At 40.1% G+C, this 19,576-nt stretch overlaps 1 protein-coding gene across 6 annotated transcripts; it reads right to left on the bottom strand.

Annotated features, from left to right (window-relative positions):
• Positions 1 to 1,302: 1,302 nt before the first annotated feature.
• On the bottom strand, positions 1,303 to 19,245 carry Hr39 (nuclear hormone receptor FTZ-F1 beta). Of its 6 annotated transcripts, XM_035881671.2 has the most exons (9): positions 7,973 to 8,334; positions 7,543 to 7,760; positions 7,241 to 7,348; positions 6,412 to 6,963; positions 5,926 to 6,329; positions 5,367 to 5,699; positions 3,633 to 5,273; positions 3,233 to 3,529; positions 1,303 to 3,107 (listed from the first exon to the last, which is right to left on the bottom strand). In XM_035881671.2, the coding sequence occupies exons 4-8, from the start codon at positions 6,755 to 6,757 to the stop codon at positions 3,263 to 3,265; spliced, it is 2,991 nt and encodes a 996-aa protein (XP_035737564.1). In that variant the 5' UTR covers positions 6,758 to 6,963; positions 7,241 to 7,348; positions 7,543 to 7,760; positions 7,973 to 8,334; the 3' UTR covers positions 1,303 to 3,107; positions 3,233 to 3,262. The 6 variants fall into 6 exon arrangements, with proteins under 6 accessions (XP_035737564.1, XP_035737561.1, XP_085513379.1 ...); XM_035881668.2 differs by lacking the exons at positions 7,241 to 7,348; positions 7,543 to 7,760; positions 7,973 to 8,334 and adding an exon at positions 18,354 to 19,245; XM_085657253.1 differs by lacking the exons at positions 7,241 to 7,348; positions 7,543 to 7,760; positions 7,973 to 8,334 and adding an exon at positions 11,829 to 12,158.
• Between the last annotated feature and the right edge of the window lie 331 nt (positions 19,246 to 19,576).

The following is a 19,576-nucleotide window of genomic DNA, read 5'->3' as shown; positions in this document are numbered from 1 at the left end:
TACTTCAATAATGTTATACAGCTTCATCCCAATATTGTCACAATTGGTGAAAAGATTTCCAAGAATCTTTATATTTTATAATATTAAATATAAACTTTTTTTCTCCATAGTGGTTATATCCTTGAAGAACGGAAGACTATTTATATAACATGGACATGTTTTTCTATATATGTAGATTTACCTAATTTGGACTATAGCCTGAATTATTTTAATCTTTTACAAATTACACAAGATTTGTCCTTTCACGCATAAAGAAGTACAACTTAAAATAAAATCAATTAATATGATTTGAAGTATAATTATTTCATTAAAATATGGAGACATAACTTTTATCAAACATAAACATAGAAAATAGTCATTTTTAACAGACAAATATTTATCTTTTTATAAATGTATTCCATACTCTTTTATTTTTAAGTTGAACAATCAACTTGTTATTAGATGTGCTATTAGTTTTCTTCTCTGTCTCATCCATTTCCCATACACTCAATACCACAAAATATTATTTCTCTTCATATGTACAAAGTTACTTTCGCCGCCTTGTTCTAAATAACTAACTGTATTAGACATTTGCTTTGTCATTTGTTTTAATACCAATTCATTATGAATTGTTCAAAATACTGGCTAAGTTATGTATTATGTTACCAGCTTTGTTTAAAAAATTGACATATACAAAATATTATCATAAGATGATAAGGTAATATAATTACTGAGTAATAATTTATAATATAGGTGGTCCAGTTATCATGAACATAATATATATGCAGATATACATTAAAAATCAGTGATTAATATTGACATTTTATAAAAATGGAACTATATAAATAAAACATAGAGGAAGACAGTTCATATAACCTATATTAGAAATTAAGTATTGCAAATTAACTGTATCCCTATATATAAATTGATCCTGAGATCAAACATCGTTTTTGGTGCTAATCATTCACCTGAATACAAATCGGGCTCTCTATAACAAAAAAGAACAATACATCAATATGACAGTCTCGTAAAAACATTATCGATAAATAGTAATTTCTATTCTTTTATAAAATTTGTCATCTACAAGGATCACTGATCAATTATATATATATATATATATATTGTTGGTAATTCTTTTTGCACACTACAAATTTGTCCATTTATACCAAAATAAATATGTTTTCAATAAAACAAATGTATAAAGATACCAGAAATATATAAGATTTTTACAATATAACAATAAAGTTCTATGTTTTACAGAGCATTTTACAACAGTGATAACAATATTCACTTTTTGGCACATTATATATATAAAATATATAATATATATTATATATATATTATATATATATTATATATATAATATAATATACAATTAAAGCTGTGCTATATATCATTATAACATTAAATCTGAAGTTACCAATCTTTATTACTTTCTGGTTGTCATAAAGCACTTTAATAATTTGATACTTCGTTAATCATGTACATAAATTGAGAGAGAAACTTTTACAATAAATATTAAATTTAAATAGTATATTTTTAATATTCCAATGCATCTTTTTTACATTATTTTTATTTATTACTTTTTTCATTTTTCTTTTTTTTTCTTTTTTTCTTTTTTTTTTTTTTTTTTTTTAAGAAAAAAATTTGTCATATACTCGACAAACTGCAGTAGCAATAAGATTACCATCTTCGTCTGTTAACATTTTAGATAATATATTCTTCCAGAAAATGTCATGTAGTATCGTAATTTTAGACATAATTTTAATATATTTTGTATTCATTATTGGACCACTTTATTTTAGATTAAGATTTTGCAAACAAATTGCATTGTAAATTAATGACTATGATGTTAAAGTTTTTTTTTATTTTTTTTTTTTTTTTTTTTTTTTTTACGAAAAACATAAGTCGACTTTTCCAAATCACGTGTTGACAGCACATAATTATGTTATCGGAGATACGTACGAAATGAACATTACCATTATTCTTGTTTTCTTCCTTTGTTTACCACTTAAAATAAAGTTTACATAATTAAAATCATTTTAATAAACTTTTTTTCAGACGCATTGCCGTTGAAAAATAGGCGAGAAAATGAAATATTTCTTGCCTATATAATTTGTTTAGTTCAAACTTATGTAGCCATTGTAATAATATTGTAAACTAAATATTTATACCTATTGGAGCATCATGGCAATTTAATAGAGTTATCGTTTCTTCTAACAAAGGTTTATTTATTGTAATTTAGCTGCCAAGCGCACTGTAAATACTATTTTATGAAGCTGAGTGAATATTTGTGCCTGCTCTGATTTAAAGAAGTTTAATTCTATTACGGATGTAACGTTATGTCATGTAAAAGAATAAAAAGTGTAATATGAGCTTTTATAATCGCTTTTTTTTTCATTGGATATATACTAACTAAGTATTACTAACTATGAATTATTATTCGATTAACTACCTTATAAATAAGCAATTGGTCGACTGATGTTTTAAGTACACTTTTGTAACTGGGATATATATAAGACATTGTTATGCCATATTCTTAAGTAAGCAGAAAACAATATAAAATACTGGTTGCTTTATTACAATCATGAATAAAGGTAATTTCCGTCCCAACTGCGGACTATACACATTATTGTAAAGCGGGCAATGGGACGGATTTGACCTATCTAAATAGATCGTAGCATGTTAATGCTACATCATACCAACTTTCTTTGTACAACGCTCATTATTGTAAAAGTAAATGCTCTGTGTGTCACCGTCAGTTATTTTTTCAGTCTCATTTGCATTTATACATGCACGCTGAACATTTCGAGCATAATTTAGGCCGCATCGAAATTGATATAGTTCAAGGCAGCGAGCATGCGAGTTTAGTACGGAAGCATTTTGAGAGAAATGTTTTTTTTTTTTGCTTTTTTTTGTTTTTGTTTTTTATCTTTTCTTTTCTTTTTAGACTTTAGCTTTCCAATATTCAGCTAGGCTTACACGAATGTATGTACCCCCCTCACCAAGTGCTAATATTTATAGACCATGCGTATATTCCAGTCATCTGGTACTAGTTTAACAGCTTTTTTTTCTAATTACTTAGCGAATCCAATTCCCTAAGCTTATGGACCCTATAAGCATGGAATCTAGAAAGAGAAAGTATAATTGAAAATAATCGTTGAAAGCATATTTGATTGTATATTATCATTAGAAAAAACAGAGAAATAGTTTGTATAAAAGGCAAATTAAAATCAATGTGATAATAACTCACGGCATTGTTCACTGTCCCGGCGATGTGGTTTTAATGATCACCTCTCAGTAATTCCATTAATAGGTTGAACGAGCTGCCTTCTCCTTCCGCACGTTTTGCACTCAATAATTCCTTGCCTGCTTGACACGTTCTTTGTAAATCTGGAATCCTCAATAATAGTTCACCAAATTTGGCAGGCATTTCTGGATACCTGGCAATAGTATATTGTTGAAGTGCCTGTAAAGCTTTTTCTTGAGAAGCTCTAACTTTCTCGGGTTCTTTTAATTCACTGGTGTCGGACGTAAGTAACACTATAACCTTCGTTTAAAAAACAGAAATAAAAAGAAAATATCTAATTAATCGATTCTTATGATTTTTAATTAAATCGCCAAAGGAAAATAATTCGTTTGAAAAAAGTTACCTTCATCGCTACGTATTCGTATTGATCCACCCTTAGCCTTCTCAAATTATTGGTGAAAGCGAGCATCCTCTCGATGCAAGTCGCTAAACCGAGTTGTCTTGCTTGCTCTAACGTGATCGACTTGCCGAGAGATACCCTTATTTCACCAGGAGTGCTCATACTACGGAAACAACAAGAGAAAAGCAGCAACTCGCACCATGAATTGATCAGTAGACAGATCTGATCATCGATTGAAATATTTTTGAAAAGTGGCAAACTCTTACACCATTTAACTATCTTATATAAACGATGATCGGCAATATTGCAAAGATTCGAAAGAAAGTCCGGATGTTGCGATGGATTGCCATTAGAATTTCCGCACATTTGGGAATTACAGTTGCCAACGTTACCAGTATTAGCGGACAATTGTTCGTGGCTACCGGTGGAAGCTGAGCCTGTTGAACAGGGTCTTGTTGTGTTATCTTCCCTTCTGCTATTAATATTGTTACTACCATGTCCGTTGGTGGGACAATCGGTACCAGACCCATTGGTAGCGGATCCACTTCGACCGGCAGGAGCACCTGCTCCTCCACCGTTTCCGCTTCCTAACAACATGTCACTGCCAGGAGCGCTCCTAGTTCCACCCGAAGTTATCACACCAGATTGAATACCAGTTATACGATCACTGTCATTGTAATGCCAAAGATGTTCCACATCCATGATGTCCTGCAAAAGCTGTGGTACTACTTGTACTTTATACGAATGATTCGAATGATGTCTAACGGAATAATGATGTTCGCTACCGGGCGGTGCAGGACTGCAGTTACCAGCAGCATTCATTTTATCACCTGCCGCCATATTGTTCGCAGGACTACCGACGAGATTTGCCGGTAAAGTATATGTACACTGATAAGTGCTCCTACCACCTCTGGTACGATCCTCTCTGATCGCTTCGAGTTTCATTCCCATATTGAGGCATTTGTCAAATCGACAAGCAGGGCATTTCTTTCTTGTGGCAACGGTAACGGGACAACCTGCACCCCTAAGGCACACATAGTTTTTGCGGTTCTGGACGGTCCTCTTGAAGAAGCCCTTGCACGATTCACACGAGAAGATACCATAATGAAATCCACTGATCTTATCACCGCAGATCGGACAGGGGCTATTAATTAACTGCTGTCGTGTGGAGATACCCGATGGTGCAGCAGGTATTCTACAGTCTTCTTGATCTTCCGTTCCAGGATGTCCATCCGATGAAAGTTCTGATCCTGGTGCGGAAGAGGAATAATGGTGCGCGCTCACGGCCGAAGCAGCAGCCGTTGGAAGATGCAAAGGACTACCTTGTGCTACTTGCTGATGCTGATGTTGCGAGTGAGCGTGCGGATGTCGAGGCTGTTGGACGGGAGAATGCGTAGGTGGACTCAAAGAGCCATAACTGTAACAGCTGCTCGAAGCGTCTGAATTATTACGCGAGAGCGAATGAGAGAGGGAGAGTGATAAGGAGGACGTCGAATTATTGAAGCTATGTCGAGATAAGGAGAGCGAGGAAGAAGGAATTGGGCTTCCTGCTCCTAAGGCGGAGTGTCTTGCAGCATGAGGACTTTGAGTTGGAGAACTGAAGACACTGTAGGCAGAATGAATCGCGGAATCCGGTGATGGTACCTACGATGAAATGAAAAAAGAAATACTATTTATAAACAAACTGCAAAGAATATTTAAATGCACAAGGAAACGTAAGAAAAGTTATTTAATTACCTGCGATCGCGTGTGACTGTGCTTGGTCAAATGATGTCTTGGATTAAGAACAGGACTGTGATTTGGAGTGGAACTGTTGTACCCACCAAGTAATTTTCCCACGAGAAGAGGTAGGTCGCTCTGTTGCGTTTGTTCAAGATTTTCGATACCACGTTGTTGTTGTAATTGTTGGTTGTGACTTAAAGACAAATTTCCATCATGAAAGGAGCCAAGCGTGTATCCTGGACTCGACCGAAAGTCTGGCTCTGGCTTTATTGGAAACTTTTGTTCTACGGGTCCGGGACTGGCACCGCAAACCTGAACACCCTCCATTGACGTTTCCTCATGTTGATCCTATCGAAAACGGAAGTCAATATAAATATTACGAATATCAAATATCGTAAACGAGTCAAACATTGCTTAATCATTACATGACTTATCTTAATAATTATATTATGGAACTAAAAAGTATATATATATATATATATATGTATATATAATATCCTATACAATATAAATGCAATCCAATATCCTATACAAATACAATGCAAATTATTACATCATCTATTAATGTATCTACCTGATTAGTGAGGGTGTTCGAAGACATCTCTTGATCGGAGAGCTCTCCTTCCCATGACATAGGTCTCTCTGGTTGTTGCTGTTGGGACGTATCGTTACCGTCGCAAGCTCCGCTTTCACCTTCGCCATCGCAATCGCCGATTTTCTCACCGCTCTGATTTACGGAGATATCTCGTTTCTTCTTGGTTCGCAGATTGACACCACGGAAGTCGATCTTGCTTATTTCACCGTCGCTGTCGTCCGCGTCGTCGATATCCGTGGCATTTGAACCGAGAATACCGATACCGATGCCATGCGAGCCCACGCTGCTGGTACTACTTGCACAGCCGAGTACCGAGCCGCAATTTGAAACTACGGACACCGTCACGCCATTTTGACCTCCTAAATACTTACAGATGCCTTTGCCTACGAGAATTTCATAGATTTTTTTTATAATTACTCTATAACGCTATATTATAATAAAGCGTTTTATTTATTTCATTTTTACCGTCATGCATTTCATGAGTAGGTGGGACATTGATCGCAGTTACGGAAACGTTCTTCCCTGCCTCTGTAGAACGAGTAGTAGTCATCGTAGAATTGCCGATGGATGAGGAGGAACAGCAGGTGGAGGAGGACGTCGGTGAGACTGACGAGGCCGATCCGGTGGTGGGTGCGGTGGCGGCGGCGGTGGCGCAGGAGGCAGAAACGGAAGTGGTGCCGCCGCTCGTACCGGAGGTAGAAGACGACGACGAATTTGATCCGACGGAACCAGACGACTTCCAGGATTGTGTTGACGGCCACCAGCCTGGACCAGGTCCCGGGCCATCGCCAGGCCCGTTTTGCTCCGACATCCTCAGCTGGTTGAACTCCAGTACGCTCTCAACGCGACTCGAATCCTCTCGATCTTCGTGAGATTATACAGCATCCTGAGCGCACCCTTAATCACCAATTTTATGATCGCCACCGTCTATCTCTACGATGATTCCTTTATTACAACCAATTTTTTGCGAATGCCAATCAGATTTTTATCACCTTGCACGTCTTCCTTTTTCTATAACTGAAAAAGATAAATATAACAATCGATTAGAATTGCGAAATGTGATGTGTAAACAGCATTAGCCTATTAATTATTTATATTTCAAATTCGTTGATTTATGGTAATTAATTAACGTTAGATTAAAAGACAAAAAAAATCATTGTTGAAATACATCGTTGAAAAAAGGGAAAATCAATGATAACACAAAGATTTTCTAAAAGACCCGCGTACGAAAGAAGAATATTATAATTTCAGGTCATTGCCCGCGTGCACGGAGATTGGAACCTGTGTCACGCACCATTTTTGTACGTCCATCTTACACATATTATCTTCGGGTCATTGATTCACGCTCTTGGATGACGCTACGTGATTCCCATGATAGATACTGCACAGTTGTGCACTTCGTCTATAATTCAAAGGAACGTATGTACGTACATACATAATATACATATATTACATAAGGTAATCGACGATGTTAAGACATTGAACGTTCATAGAAATTTATATTCAAAAATGAACGTATCTACTTCGCCGGTATGATTTCTCAACGAACGAGAGACATAAAAAGTCAGTAAAGTTATAAAAGAAAAAAGCATGAACCTTGTGGTCTGTCTGTGGTGGGACAGTTGCAGACATATTCTACGATTCTTTCGATGCATCTGCAATGTACCAACGAACGTGCAGGTATCATAGAGCATCTCTAAAATTACTTATCTAACAAGTCCATAACAAAGAAATTCTATCCCAATCCTTCGTCTTACAGATTAGTATTTATACATCACACCTGTGGGATTTTACCGGTCCCTATAAATCTGAAACTAATACCCGAAGATGTCAATCTTGAGAAGAGATGTTTCTGTAGATGCAAAATGTTACATGCTCGTTCGCAAGTAAGAGCCACGACTGGATGATAATGGAAACGACAGATGAGGCAAAGAGAGAAAGAGAAAGAGAGAGAGAGAGAGAGAGAAAGAGAGAGAGAGAGAGAAAGAGAGAGAGAGAGATAACGTAAAAAGTTGCGGTCTTTCACGAAGAGTCATAGACGGTCGAGGATCGTGCTCTTCTCCTAAGTCGTTGCATGGTCGGGGCACGGTGGCGGCTATGGCTATGGTTATGGTGGTGGCGGTTGCGGTGGCGGTGGCGGCGTCGTCCGTAAGGTCAAGGCCCTCTGCAAGCGCCCTACCCGACTCTTATGCACCTTCGGGGTCACGTGACGCGGCTCAAGGTCTTCTCTCCCCACTCCTGCAAGCATCGCACGGCCACGCCACGCCACCCGCCGTTACCACCGACGGTGCAACGAGCGTGTCCCCTTCCTCTTCAAACCCCTCTTGCTTCCCTTTCCTCTCTGTCTTCCTGGCCCAGCTCCTATCCCTCGTCCCTCATCGTCTTGAATACCTCCTCCTCTTCTCGGCCGTTCCAAGTCGCGTAACTTCTCTCCCGAGAACTTCTATGAGCGTGGATTCGGCTTTGAGCCGTTAGTTCGAGTACCGTTTCGTCTCTCTCTCTCTCTCTCTTTCTCTCTCTCTCTCTCTCTCTCTCTCTCTCTCTCTCTCTCTCTCTCTTTCTCTATCTCTATCTCTTTCTCTTCTCTCTTTTTCTCTTTATAGATACATATATATTTATGTACGTATGTATCTATATGATCCTACGATTTTTCATCCTTCTATTTGTAAATATTTCCCAATAACGACATATATTGTACGTTAACTCTTCTCACGTAATAACAATTAAGTTTCTATCTTTCTTAATTGATGAATTGAGGATCAGAGGATTGAGCTCAGGATCGAGCTTTAGTTCTCGTAAAAAAAAAAAAGTGTTATAGTACAAGAGAGTGATCAGTTTTCAATTGGATTCTTTACAGTCAATCCTAAGAAAGTTCATCGTCCTGCAGATAAATATATATTTTTCTGAGATGCATCGATCTCATCTTACGCATACCATGTATCATAACGAATTAACGAAAGCGTACGATGGTAGTCGATAGTTCTGTTATGATCGTAGCCTCGACGAAACGATCTCAAGGAGAGAAACAACGGCGATCCGTATTTTCCTAAGCAATCCAAAAAATGTCATAACTGGGATTTAAAATGTCAAGGAATTCAAGACTGGTAATTAGGTAAGAAAATGATTGCAATAGCCATGTATAGTACGTATCGATTGAAAGTCTACCGTGATAAGAAACGTTTTTTTTTTCGTTTCTTTTTCTTCTTTTTTTTTTTTTCTTTTTTAGCACTTTTGTTTGTTTGTTTTTTTTTTCTTTTTTTTTTTAGTCAACAGACTTCAAAGTCACAGCTTGAGACGAGTGGTAAACGGTGTGGCAGGTGACACGGAAGAGAGATCGACGACCCACGGACTATACGACGGCTCTATTTTAAGCGGGTCGAGTGAGGCAGAGTCCCCGATCGAGAATCTCACAGAGAGTGTGACCGTGAAAGAAACGCAAAAGACGAGCTGCTTGTAACTGTATTACGTTGCTGCCGGCAGCCTCTTCGTCGTGTCGTTCTCGTCGTCGTTGTTGAGGAAATGCGAGTCAAGTACAACGTCCGCTTGCGTCGGCGTCTCCTATCACGGATGATTGTTCACGATGCATTTTACGGTCGATCATTCAAAGAAAATCTTTCTCTCTCTCTCTCTCTCTCTCTCTTTTTCTCTCTCTTTCTCTCTATCTCTCTTTCTTTCTTCGTATGACCAATAAAGTCTTAGAGATCTTTTCATCTAACGATCGATAAAGGTGAATGAATATTAGAACGTTTTATAAAATTTGTCAACAACGACATAAAATGATGATATATATATAACTATCAAAACGATTCGTTATGTGTGTGTGTGTGTGTGTGTGTATATATATAATATGTAAAAAAGGAAAACAAATGAAATATATATGAACGAAAGTCGATCTTTTAAAGAATATTCGACTACGAGTATTCGACGAACGAATGAGCGAACGAACGAAACAAAACGGTACCTCGAACTTTAAGTCTTTCTTTTCTTTTACTCAAAGCCTCTCTTTGCCGCGTATAAAACGTCTCGCTTATCTCACATTGCACTTCCTTCGTCTCGCGCACGTGTGTTTTTCTTCGCGATACCGCTTTTCTCTCGTAAGAAACACGATGCATTGAATTCACAAATGTAAGTATAATATACGGTACGTAAGTGTATATAAGAACGTATTCAAAAAAAAAAAAGAAAAAAAAAAAAAAATATAGATAAAAAACAAAATAAAACATTTCCTGATCTAAACCAATAAGATTCTGATCTTATTATTAATATGATCGTTATTAAACAACTATGGTACATGATTCCACCACATAGTCGATAGTTTAATATCAAAATGCTATTAGACAAAGCTATCGAAGAATACTAGAAACATAAAGTTAAACCAACATTGTCGAGTTTCATTTTAATATCTTATTCATATCTCATTCTATGAACCAATGGAAAGAAAGGACGAGAATCAAAAGATGTCAATTCGCATTGTAATAACTATAGATCGTTTTATATATATATATATAATATTTATCTAATAACTTTTATAATCAACATTTCAAATACGTTAAATATACTTTATTGCCATCCTTCCTGGATACCGTGTGCTTGTTTGTTTACTTCCTTCGATTATATTAACTTGTTTAATTTTATTCAAACATTAAAAGCTAATACTGCGTGTTATAATAATTATTCTCATATTGGCCGTTAGAATCGCTAAGCATCGTGGTATTTCGCGAAAACTTTACCTCTCGTGGTTGCGTACCAACAAGAAGCCTTCATTCTCTGTGGAATCTCTCTCTCTCTTACTCTCTCTCTCTCACTCTCTCTCTCTCTCTCTCTCTCTCTCTCTCTCTCTCTCTCTCTCTCTCTCTCTCTCTGTTTGTCTGTCTTTGTCTCTTTGTCTCTCGTATCCGTCTCCGTCTCTCTATTTCATCGAAGGTAGGCGCGAGCTCGCGCGTTTTCCTTTCACCCGGGCCAGTGGGCCTTGTCGAGCGGGGCCAGCCGCGCATATCTTTGATATCTCACGAATATATACGAGACGCGAGTCCGGGGATACCCAGTGGCTTGAGCTGCGTGTCGATTAAAATTATTATTACCAGCCGTGGGGCATTTTTGACCGGCGTCGAGAACCGGTTCGATTCGTGAACGGCTTGCGAGCAGCTGTCGTCTCACGACCGAACGGCCCGAGAGAGTACCGAGAGCATTTTCTTTTCGAAATGCACCTCGCATATATCGTGCCATGTCTCCCGCATAACTTCTATCGTTATCTTTCTCGCTTCGGCGAATATTTACTTCCTCTGGAAAAAAAAAAAAAAAGAAAAAAAAAGAAACGAGATATCGACGATTGATCGATCTATCTATCGATATAGATCAATGAATCGATCGATGACTAAGAAGTCATTCTGGTACCAGCGCAAGTTCCGAACGAAATAGAAAATCTATCACGGATGGAAATATATATGCAATAGTTATACGAAGACCAATAGCTCAACGATTACTTCGAAATAATATTTGATTTTAATCGAAGTCAAATCGACTTGAAAAAAATATATAAATATTTTTCTACGGATTATTATTATTTTTCTTTTTTTCTTTTTTTTTTTTTTTTTTTTTTCAAACCGGAAATTGCAACGCGATTCGTCAGTCCATCTTAGATACTTGAAACGGGAGGAGTTATCAGGACACGTCATAACTCGAAGATCGAGATCGAGGGAATGCCACACACCTTCTCGTTAGTACCTGTTACTTCGGCGGGTCATTTGCATTTTCGAACGTTCGCGTCGGATGAGAGATTCGCATCTCTTTTTCTTCTCTTTATTTTTTGTTTCAAAAATAAAAGAGAACCTCTTCGAGAGTGGCGGGTCTTGATTTTTCTGAGGAACGCGTAACTTACTCACCGACGGAGTGGTGCTCGCACGCATCCGAGCGCATACGTGTTGATCCGAGCGGATCGGTTGGTGGCGGCGAGTTAAGTTAACTACTATCGAATCCCCGCTACCAAAAGAATGCCATACCGAGTGCAACGGAGAACGGGAGGCCGTGCGACGCGGCGATCGGTGCACGTAACTACAGTGGCGTAGTAACTGCTTCTTCGAAGGATACCGATCCTCATCCATCCGCTTTATCGATACTTCGATATCGACAATATTTTTCCATTTATTAATATCATTCCCAATACTTATTGATATCATCCAAGGAATAATTAAACTTTCGCATAATTATTTTCTTACATAATAGCATTTTAATTCAAAGCAAAATGAAAAATGTATCGTTAAACTTTCTTGACAAGATAAATGAGAAGGAAAAAGGAAAAGAGATAAAAGAAAAGGAATATGAAAAAAAAAATTAGAAAAAAAAGATGATGGGGTGGGGTGGAGTGGGGAGGAGGGGAAAGAGATCGAGTTGTCGCAAGATCGATTCCTCTACATACGACGAAAGAACGAACGGACAGAGGGGAGGGAGGGGAGGGGGAGGGGGACGAGGAAGAGGAAGATCATTCCCGCGGTAGAAACGAGTGATCGAGGTGCGGTCGAGGAGCCGGTGCGTCGAGAAAGGTTCATCAATATTCATAAGTCGCGCTAGGCCTATCCGCGTCTCAAGGATCGAGGGAGCTTCCAGCTCGTGAGTTGCGTGGTCCTCTCTCTCTCTCTCTCTCTCTCTCTTTCTCTCTCTGTCTCTCTCTCTCTCTCACCTCTCACTCTATGTTCCTCCGTGTGCCAAGAGAGGCACAAAGTGGACGGGTAGAGAGTGTGCACTGTGCGAGTTGATTACACATAGGCCGTCGGCAGGACACGAGCGCATTACAAGAAGGTATGCGTCGAGTAGAGTCTACGTTGTATGCGTGTATTGTATGCGTATACATTCATACAGAAATGTACAGAAGGAGGAACGATAAGATCGACTCCGAAGGAGCCTTGCGCAATCTCGCGTAGCGATTACGGCCGAGTGTATATGTTTGTGTGTGTGTATATTTTCGCGAGCTATGCTCGCGAGAAAGAACAGACAGATGGACAGACAGACAGACAGACAGACAGATAGACAGATAGATAGACAGACGGACGGGCGGACGGACAGACGGATGGACAGATAGACCGACAGACTCGTCGCCTCTATCTCCTCCGTTCTTTTGCCTCTTCATGACACCAATGACGAGGACACGTCCGTGCGATTTTCGCAACGTAACGTTGAACGCGTGCGCGCATCTCATGTGTACGGATTATGCACTTACGTGGTGCTTGCTCTGTACTCGTCACTCATATATTCTTTCTGTTACATAGACACGAGCTGGAATACACGGAGATAAAGTTATAGTACACCGATGCACGTGTCTTGTTAAATTAATTGTTATATGTCCGATGCTTTACGCGCATTCGATGATTCTCGACGATAACAGTAAGTTAATCTTTGAGCTTGTATTGTAGTGCGATCTTTAACTCTATGCGACGTCGTTCCCACAACAAAAATCGTTCCGTCCCTGACAAGGAGATATGCAACGTCAAGGATGCATGTTTCTCAGGATAGCTGAAGATTAACGATCGAGAATGTAATAACGAGACGCTCAGCCTTTTACGATCGTTTACGACCTACTTGAAATCGAACGTTCGTTGGTTCGTTCGTTCCTTCGTTCGTTCGTTCATTCGTTCATTCGTTCATTCGTTCATATGTTTGCTTGCTCGCTTGCTTACGTTACGTCATGCAAGATCGCTCATTTTTTACTTTTCACACCCGTGAATCAAATCGTCGCGCTTTTTAATCGCGAACAACCATCGATCCTCCTATAAAAGTATTTTATCCAGGTGGGGCGTGTTAAGTACTATAGCGCTTGGCCTTCCGTATTGTCTATATACATATATGTATATATTATAGATACATACATATATCAGAAACCGTAAGTTATTCTCAAGATAGCTATATTAATCCCTTCGGTGTTCAGACTTGGAAAGTCCACTACTAGTAGTATGATGTTATTCAACGAGGAAAAGTATAGCGACCGAATTGACTCGGACATTAATATATCGAGTCTTGCACAATAGAAACCGGATCGCGAAAGGTCCATTCCGAAGTCTCTTGATCTCAAAAACGTGTAGCACGCATTAGTAGATAACGTGAACGATCGCTCGCTCGAGCGTTCTACTGGATCTAACCATGCTCTTGTATTTATCTCTACATATATTGATGTATACATGTATACACATATGTACACATATGTATGTATGTATGTATGTATGTATAAACAGAGACAGGGTGGAACATAAGATCGGATTAACTTTACTTATTCCTACATTTTGTATAATTCCTAATTACAATAAGAATCTTTTTAATTCGATCATGTTACATAGTCCTATATATATATATATATATAGAACTATGTATATATATATATATATATATCCATATACAATGTAATTACATTTTGATCGTTCGTTTTGATAAACAGTTAGAAACGCCGTTTCCCGTAGATTCCGTGAAAGCCATCGTCGTCGTTAGAGGATTCGGTTTCGGGCCAATGAGCGCGTGCACACGACACAACCACGACAACTACGACGAGGATGACGACGATAGCTGCGAATGAAGAAATGAGAACGCGTCATCCTAGAGTACAACACGGTGATCCGGTATCGCGTAGGTGGAGCATCCAAGGCGAAACGGTGCCGATCTTGCTTCGGCTCGGTGCTTCCTTCGAACGACGAAACTCTCTCGTCCTCAGCTTCGTCCTCGACGCGTAACGTCTCACCAACTTGAGATTTCTACATATTTTTCTTTTTGATATCTACATGCATACGTGCATACATACATACATACGTAGATATATGTAGTGTAAAATAATACATCTATATAGTAGACGTGTTACTTTGTATACCGCAACATTGTTCGTTTTAAATAATATTTCTACAGAGTTCTGTCCCTTTGTTATTAATTCAAATAAAAAAAATTTTTCCATGAAAAAAGGAATAATTGATTAAATCTTATAAGAATCGTATAAATTTATATGAACTCGTTAAAAAAAAAAAAAAAAAAAAAAAAAAAAAAAAAAAAAAAAAGGAGAAGTAAAACGAAAATCCTACATTTAACTTACGAGAAATAAATTTCAAATTAATCACGTTAAGGTTTGATATGCATATCTCTATGATACGTGCGCATATATACATACATGCATGCATGTATCCTATATAGCTGTACCATATCATAGAAATATAATGACCAACACATATCGTTTAAAGACGATCGTGTAGAACGTGTATACATATACCGCTACAGGCTAACGCCCCGCGCGTCCATTCGTTCCCGTTTCTTTTTCTTCGTGTGCGAACGTAAGATTTTCTCTCTTTCTTTCTCTCTCTCTTTCTCTTTCTTTCTTTCTCTCTCTCTTTCTCTTTCTTTCTTTTTACTCTCATCTTCCTCCTCCTCATCATCCTTTATCCACAATTCTTTCGCCGTCAAGAATCGCTTTACCTGAAACCTTCTCGTCGCTCAACATCGTTTTTCTATCTCGAGAAGCGCATTTCAACGATTCGGCGACGATCTTCGTTCCATAAGAAAGAAAAAGAGAAAGGGGTGAAAGAAAGAAAGAAAGAGAGAGAAAGAGAAAGACAGAAAAGATATCGAGCAATTCGAAGCAAGGCAAGGCAAGGCAAGGCGAGGCGAGGCGAAGTAAGGCAAGGCAAGGCAAGGCAAGGCAAGGCAAGGCAAGGCGAGGCGAGGCGAGGCGAGGCGAGGTGAAGCAAGACGAGGAGGGTGAAGTGGGATGGGGTGGGGTGAGGTGAGGTGAAGCAAGGCGAGGAGGGTGAAGTGAGGTGAGGTGAAGTGAGGTGAGGTGAAGTGAGGCAAGGTGGGGTAAGGTGAGGTGAGGTGAGATGAGGTGAAGTGAGGTGGAGTGAGGTGAGGTGAGGTGAGGTGGAGTGGGGTGAGATGAGGTGAAGTGAGGTGGAGTGAGGTGAAGTGAGGTGAGGTGAGGTGAGGTGAGGTAGAGTGAGGTGAGGTGAGGTGGAGTGAGGTGAGGTGAGGTGGAGTGAGGTGAGGTGAGGTGAGGTGGAGTGAGGTGAGGTGAGGTGAGGTGGAGTGAGGTGAGGTGAGGCGAGACGAGACGAGAAAAGACAAAACGGATTAAGAGAGAGCGAGAGAACCGGGTACTAGGAGGGAACAGAAGGGCAAAGGAGGGAGAAAGCAAGAGAAAGAGAGATGTCGAAGGGAAGGGAACGATGAGACGAGGAGACGAGGAGAAGGAAAAGGAGAGAGAGCGAGAGAAAGAGAAAGAGAGAGAGAGAGAGTCGAGGATCATGAGAAAGAGACGGATACGTGAGGCATAGGATAGGACGGTGTGTCGAGTAACAGTGACTCTCCATTCCGTAACTCTATATACAATTCTTAAATTTCTTCGTAGTTATAATACGGAAATCGATTTAAACGCTTTCTAAGCGACATTGAAAGTTTACTTACACGTACATTTGTACTATTTGTTTCGAAAAGTTATCATCGTCAAGTGATTTATCGATAATAAAAATTCACAAATTAAGAAAGGACACGTTTGCCCTTAGCAACTAAAATTTCAAAGTATCTTCCGGTCAAACCGGATAAGATTTCATCTATTGTTTCTCTTCGAATAAACATTTATTTGGTAAAATCCGAACGATTTCGAGACAAATAGAAATGTTCAACGAATAATACTCAACGGATGAAGTATACCGATTTTATTTTATTTCAATGAATATCAAGAATTAAATATATTCAATGGGAAATCTTATTAATAAACGATACAAATGTTTAACAATTCGATGATATGATCTTTTAATTCTTTAAAGAAACTGACAATTTTCTAATCCTCAAGACACACGAAGAGGGAGAAAGAGAGAGAGAGAGGAGGAACGGGAAGAAGAAACGTAACGTGTCGTCCGCCGTGGTTTGAGAAACACTGATCCCGTGGACTATCGCGCCGAGGGTTTACTGGTGGGGATAGTGGACGCGGAGTGGGGAGAGCGGAGGGGCTCAAGGCCGGTCGCGCTATGAAGCCAGAAAAAGCCTGCACGCCGAAATATCAACAAGCCTTTTCCTACTCCTCTCTCTCCGATCTACTATCCTCTTTTGCCACTGTATCCTCTCTCTCTCTCTTTTTCTCTCTCTCTCTTCGTTCCTTCGCACGCGCCACGAAAAATCTCAGCCGCCAAATGCGAACGATGATGATCACGAGAGATGCCCTCGGCGACTGGATATATATGTTATATATATGTATATACATACTTATATGTATGTTGCATGTATGTATATATGTATGTATGTATATATATGTATGTACGTACGTACATATATATGTATGTATGTATGTATGTATGTATGTATGTATGTACGTACGTATATATGTATGTATGAATGTATTGTATCGTCGACGATCGGCCGATTTTACGAACGTTCCCGAAGGAAAAGAGATGAAACGATAAAAACTTGTGTAAGGGAGAGAAAGAGAGAGAGAGAGAGAAAGAGAAAGAGAGAGAGAGAGAGAGAGAAAGACGTAAGGTGTGAGTGAAAAAGAAAAATCGCTAAAACGGAAATGAATAGACTTTGTATACGGACAGGTGGCATTACCATGACGAGTCTGACAGCTGATAGTATTCGAGGAGACACTACGATAAGCAAAAGATTACGAAATTGTCGCGGTCAAAAAAAAGATACGACGAATGTACTGAAAGAACGAGAAAGAAAAATAGAGAGAGAGAGAGAGAGAGAGAGAGAGAGAGAGAGAGAGAGAGAGAGAGAGAGAGAGAGAGAGAGAGAAAGAGAAACGAGACGATAGATTGCGAGTGCACACGTATATACATTTATTTCACTGCGCGCTCGTGCGAGAGAAAGAGAAATCAGCGTATGAGCGAAGGTGCGGTGAAGAAGGGTTTGGGGAGGGAGAGGGACGTAAGATAAAGAAGCAAGAAGGCACGCGGTGATGGCGGCGACGGCAACGGGGAGACGTCGTCAGGTGTGAATTCTTAACCATTCTAACGATATAGACATATGAGAGAGAAAGAGAGAAATAGAGAACCGGCGATTTTAAAAAGAAAATTAAAGAACCATTTAAAAGTTTTCATTTTTATAAGGATGTTATTTGAAAAGAGATGTCTCTTTCGAGCTAGCACCGTACAGGTCGGTCAGAAGAGGAAGTGAAGAGAACGAGAGAAAGGAGTGCGAATTCGCGCGATAGAGATGGAGTAAGAGAGAGGGATGACGAAGTGAGAGGGGAGGTGAACATGTAAAAGAGAGAGAGAGAGAGAAAGAGAGATAGGAGAGAGGGCAAGCGGGAAGGTGGTAACATGCGGAGGAGGGGGAGCGCGAGGGGTCATCGAGAAACATAACCTCTGCACGCACGACGTTCGAGCATTCGTCTAAAAGCGACTTTAGGTGTTACCTTCGCTTTCGGTGGCACGCTTGTATTCGCTTACCTCATGGTCCATTCGACGTAACGACGCAACGTAGACTCGCGATAGATAGCTCCTCGATATCCGAGTCGAGGGCAAGAGCGAAAGAACCGTCGATGACCGTCCACTGACGACGACGACGAAGACGACGACAACGACGACGACGATGATGAGGACGAGGACGAGGACGACGAGGACGACAGCGAGGACGACGATGGACGACGAAAATGACGACGACGACGACGACGACAACGATGAAGATGAAGACGAAGACGAAGACGAAGATGAGACAACGACGTTGTTCGTTCTTCGTGACACGAGGAGTTTCCTGCTACGTAACGCGTTGTGTCTCGACGATGTTTCTTGTAAAACTTTCGTTAGCTTTTCGTTGCCACGAGATCTGTCTTTTTCCTTCGACGATCGAGTGAGGCGAAGTATGAGAAAGACAGAATATGCGTCGTGTGCGTGTATACGCGCAAGTGAGAGGCTCAGAGACAAGAAACTTGTGCGGGTGTATGTGTGAGTGTGTGTGAGAGAGAGAGAGAGAGAAAGAGAAAGAGGAGAAAGAAAGGGACATAGATAGGGGAAAGAAAAAGAGACGGAGAGATAGAGAGAGAGAGAGAGAGAGAGAGAGAGAGAGAGAGAGAGAGAGAGAGAGAGAGAGAAAGAAAGAGATAGAGAAAGAGAGAGAGAGAGAGAGAGAGAGAGAAAGACGGTGACGGCCGCGTCTGGTACGAGAGCCGATGTCACATCACACTACCGACACTGGCGCGAGCCGCTTCGACACTCCCGTTTGTCCCTGCTGGGACGCGCGTATCGGCGGTGCTGGTACCGAGGTAACGGGCAACGAGAGAGCCAGGCGCACCTTCGCGTCGCGTTACAACGAGTTACAACGAGCCACGAGCGGCCACAAGCACGGGGCTACCTCTGACTCTCCGTCTCCGTCTCCGCTGCTGCCTGCTGGCACCTCCGCGCCACGAGTTTGTGCCCTGCTCTTTCTCTCTCTCTTTCTCTCTCTCTCTCTCTCTCTCTCTCTCTCTCTCTCTCTCTCCTTCCCTCTTTTCCTTTTCTCGAGCGCGCTCTTTCCCTCCCTCCCTCCTTCTCTCTTTCTTCGATACTCTCTCTCTCTCTCTCTCTTTTTCTTTCTCTCTTTCTCTCTCGCTTGCTCGCTTAAACGAACGAGTACTCTATCCTACTCCTTCGCGCCGCGCGCCGCCTTTGGCGTGCAAGTGACTGTGTGTGCGTGC

The sequence above is a fragment of the Vespa mandarinia genome, chromosome 5, assembly GCF_050613455.1.
Source record: "Vespa mandarinia isolate Hongniang chromosome 5, ASM5061345v1, whole genome shotgun sequence".
NCBI classification, from domain to species: domain Eukaryota; kingdom Metazoa; phylum Arthropoda; class Insecta; order Hymenoptera; family Vespidae; genus Vespa; species Vespa mandarinia.
This window is presented reverse-complemented; position numbering and strand designations above follow the sequence as displayed.

What these genes read in the sequence shown, in the direction of transcription:
- Hr39 (XM_035881668.2), bottom strand. Translation starts at nt 6,757, where the DNA reads ATGTCGGAGCAAAACGGGCCTGGCGATGGCCCGGGACCTGGTCCAGGC. An exon ending in CGAACACCCTCACTAATCAG is followed by an intron (nt 5,700 to 5,925) that starts GTAGATACATTA and finishes CGTTTTCGATAG; the next exon opens with GATCAACATGAGGAAACGTC. An exon ending in ACAGTCACACGCGATCGCAG is followed by an intron (nt 5,274 to 5,366) that starts GTAATTAAATAA and finishes ATTTCATCGTAG; the next exon opens with GTACCATCACCGGATTCCGC.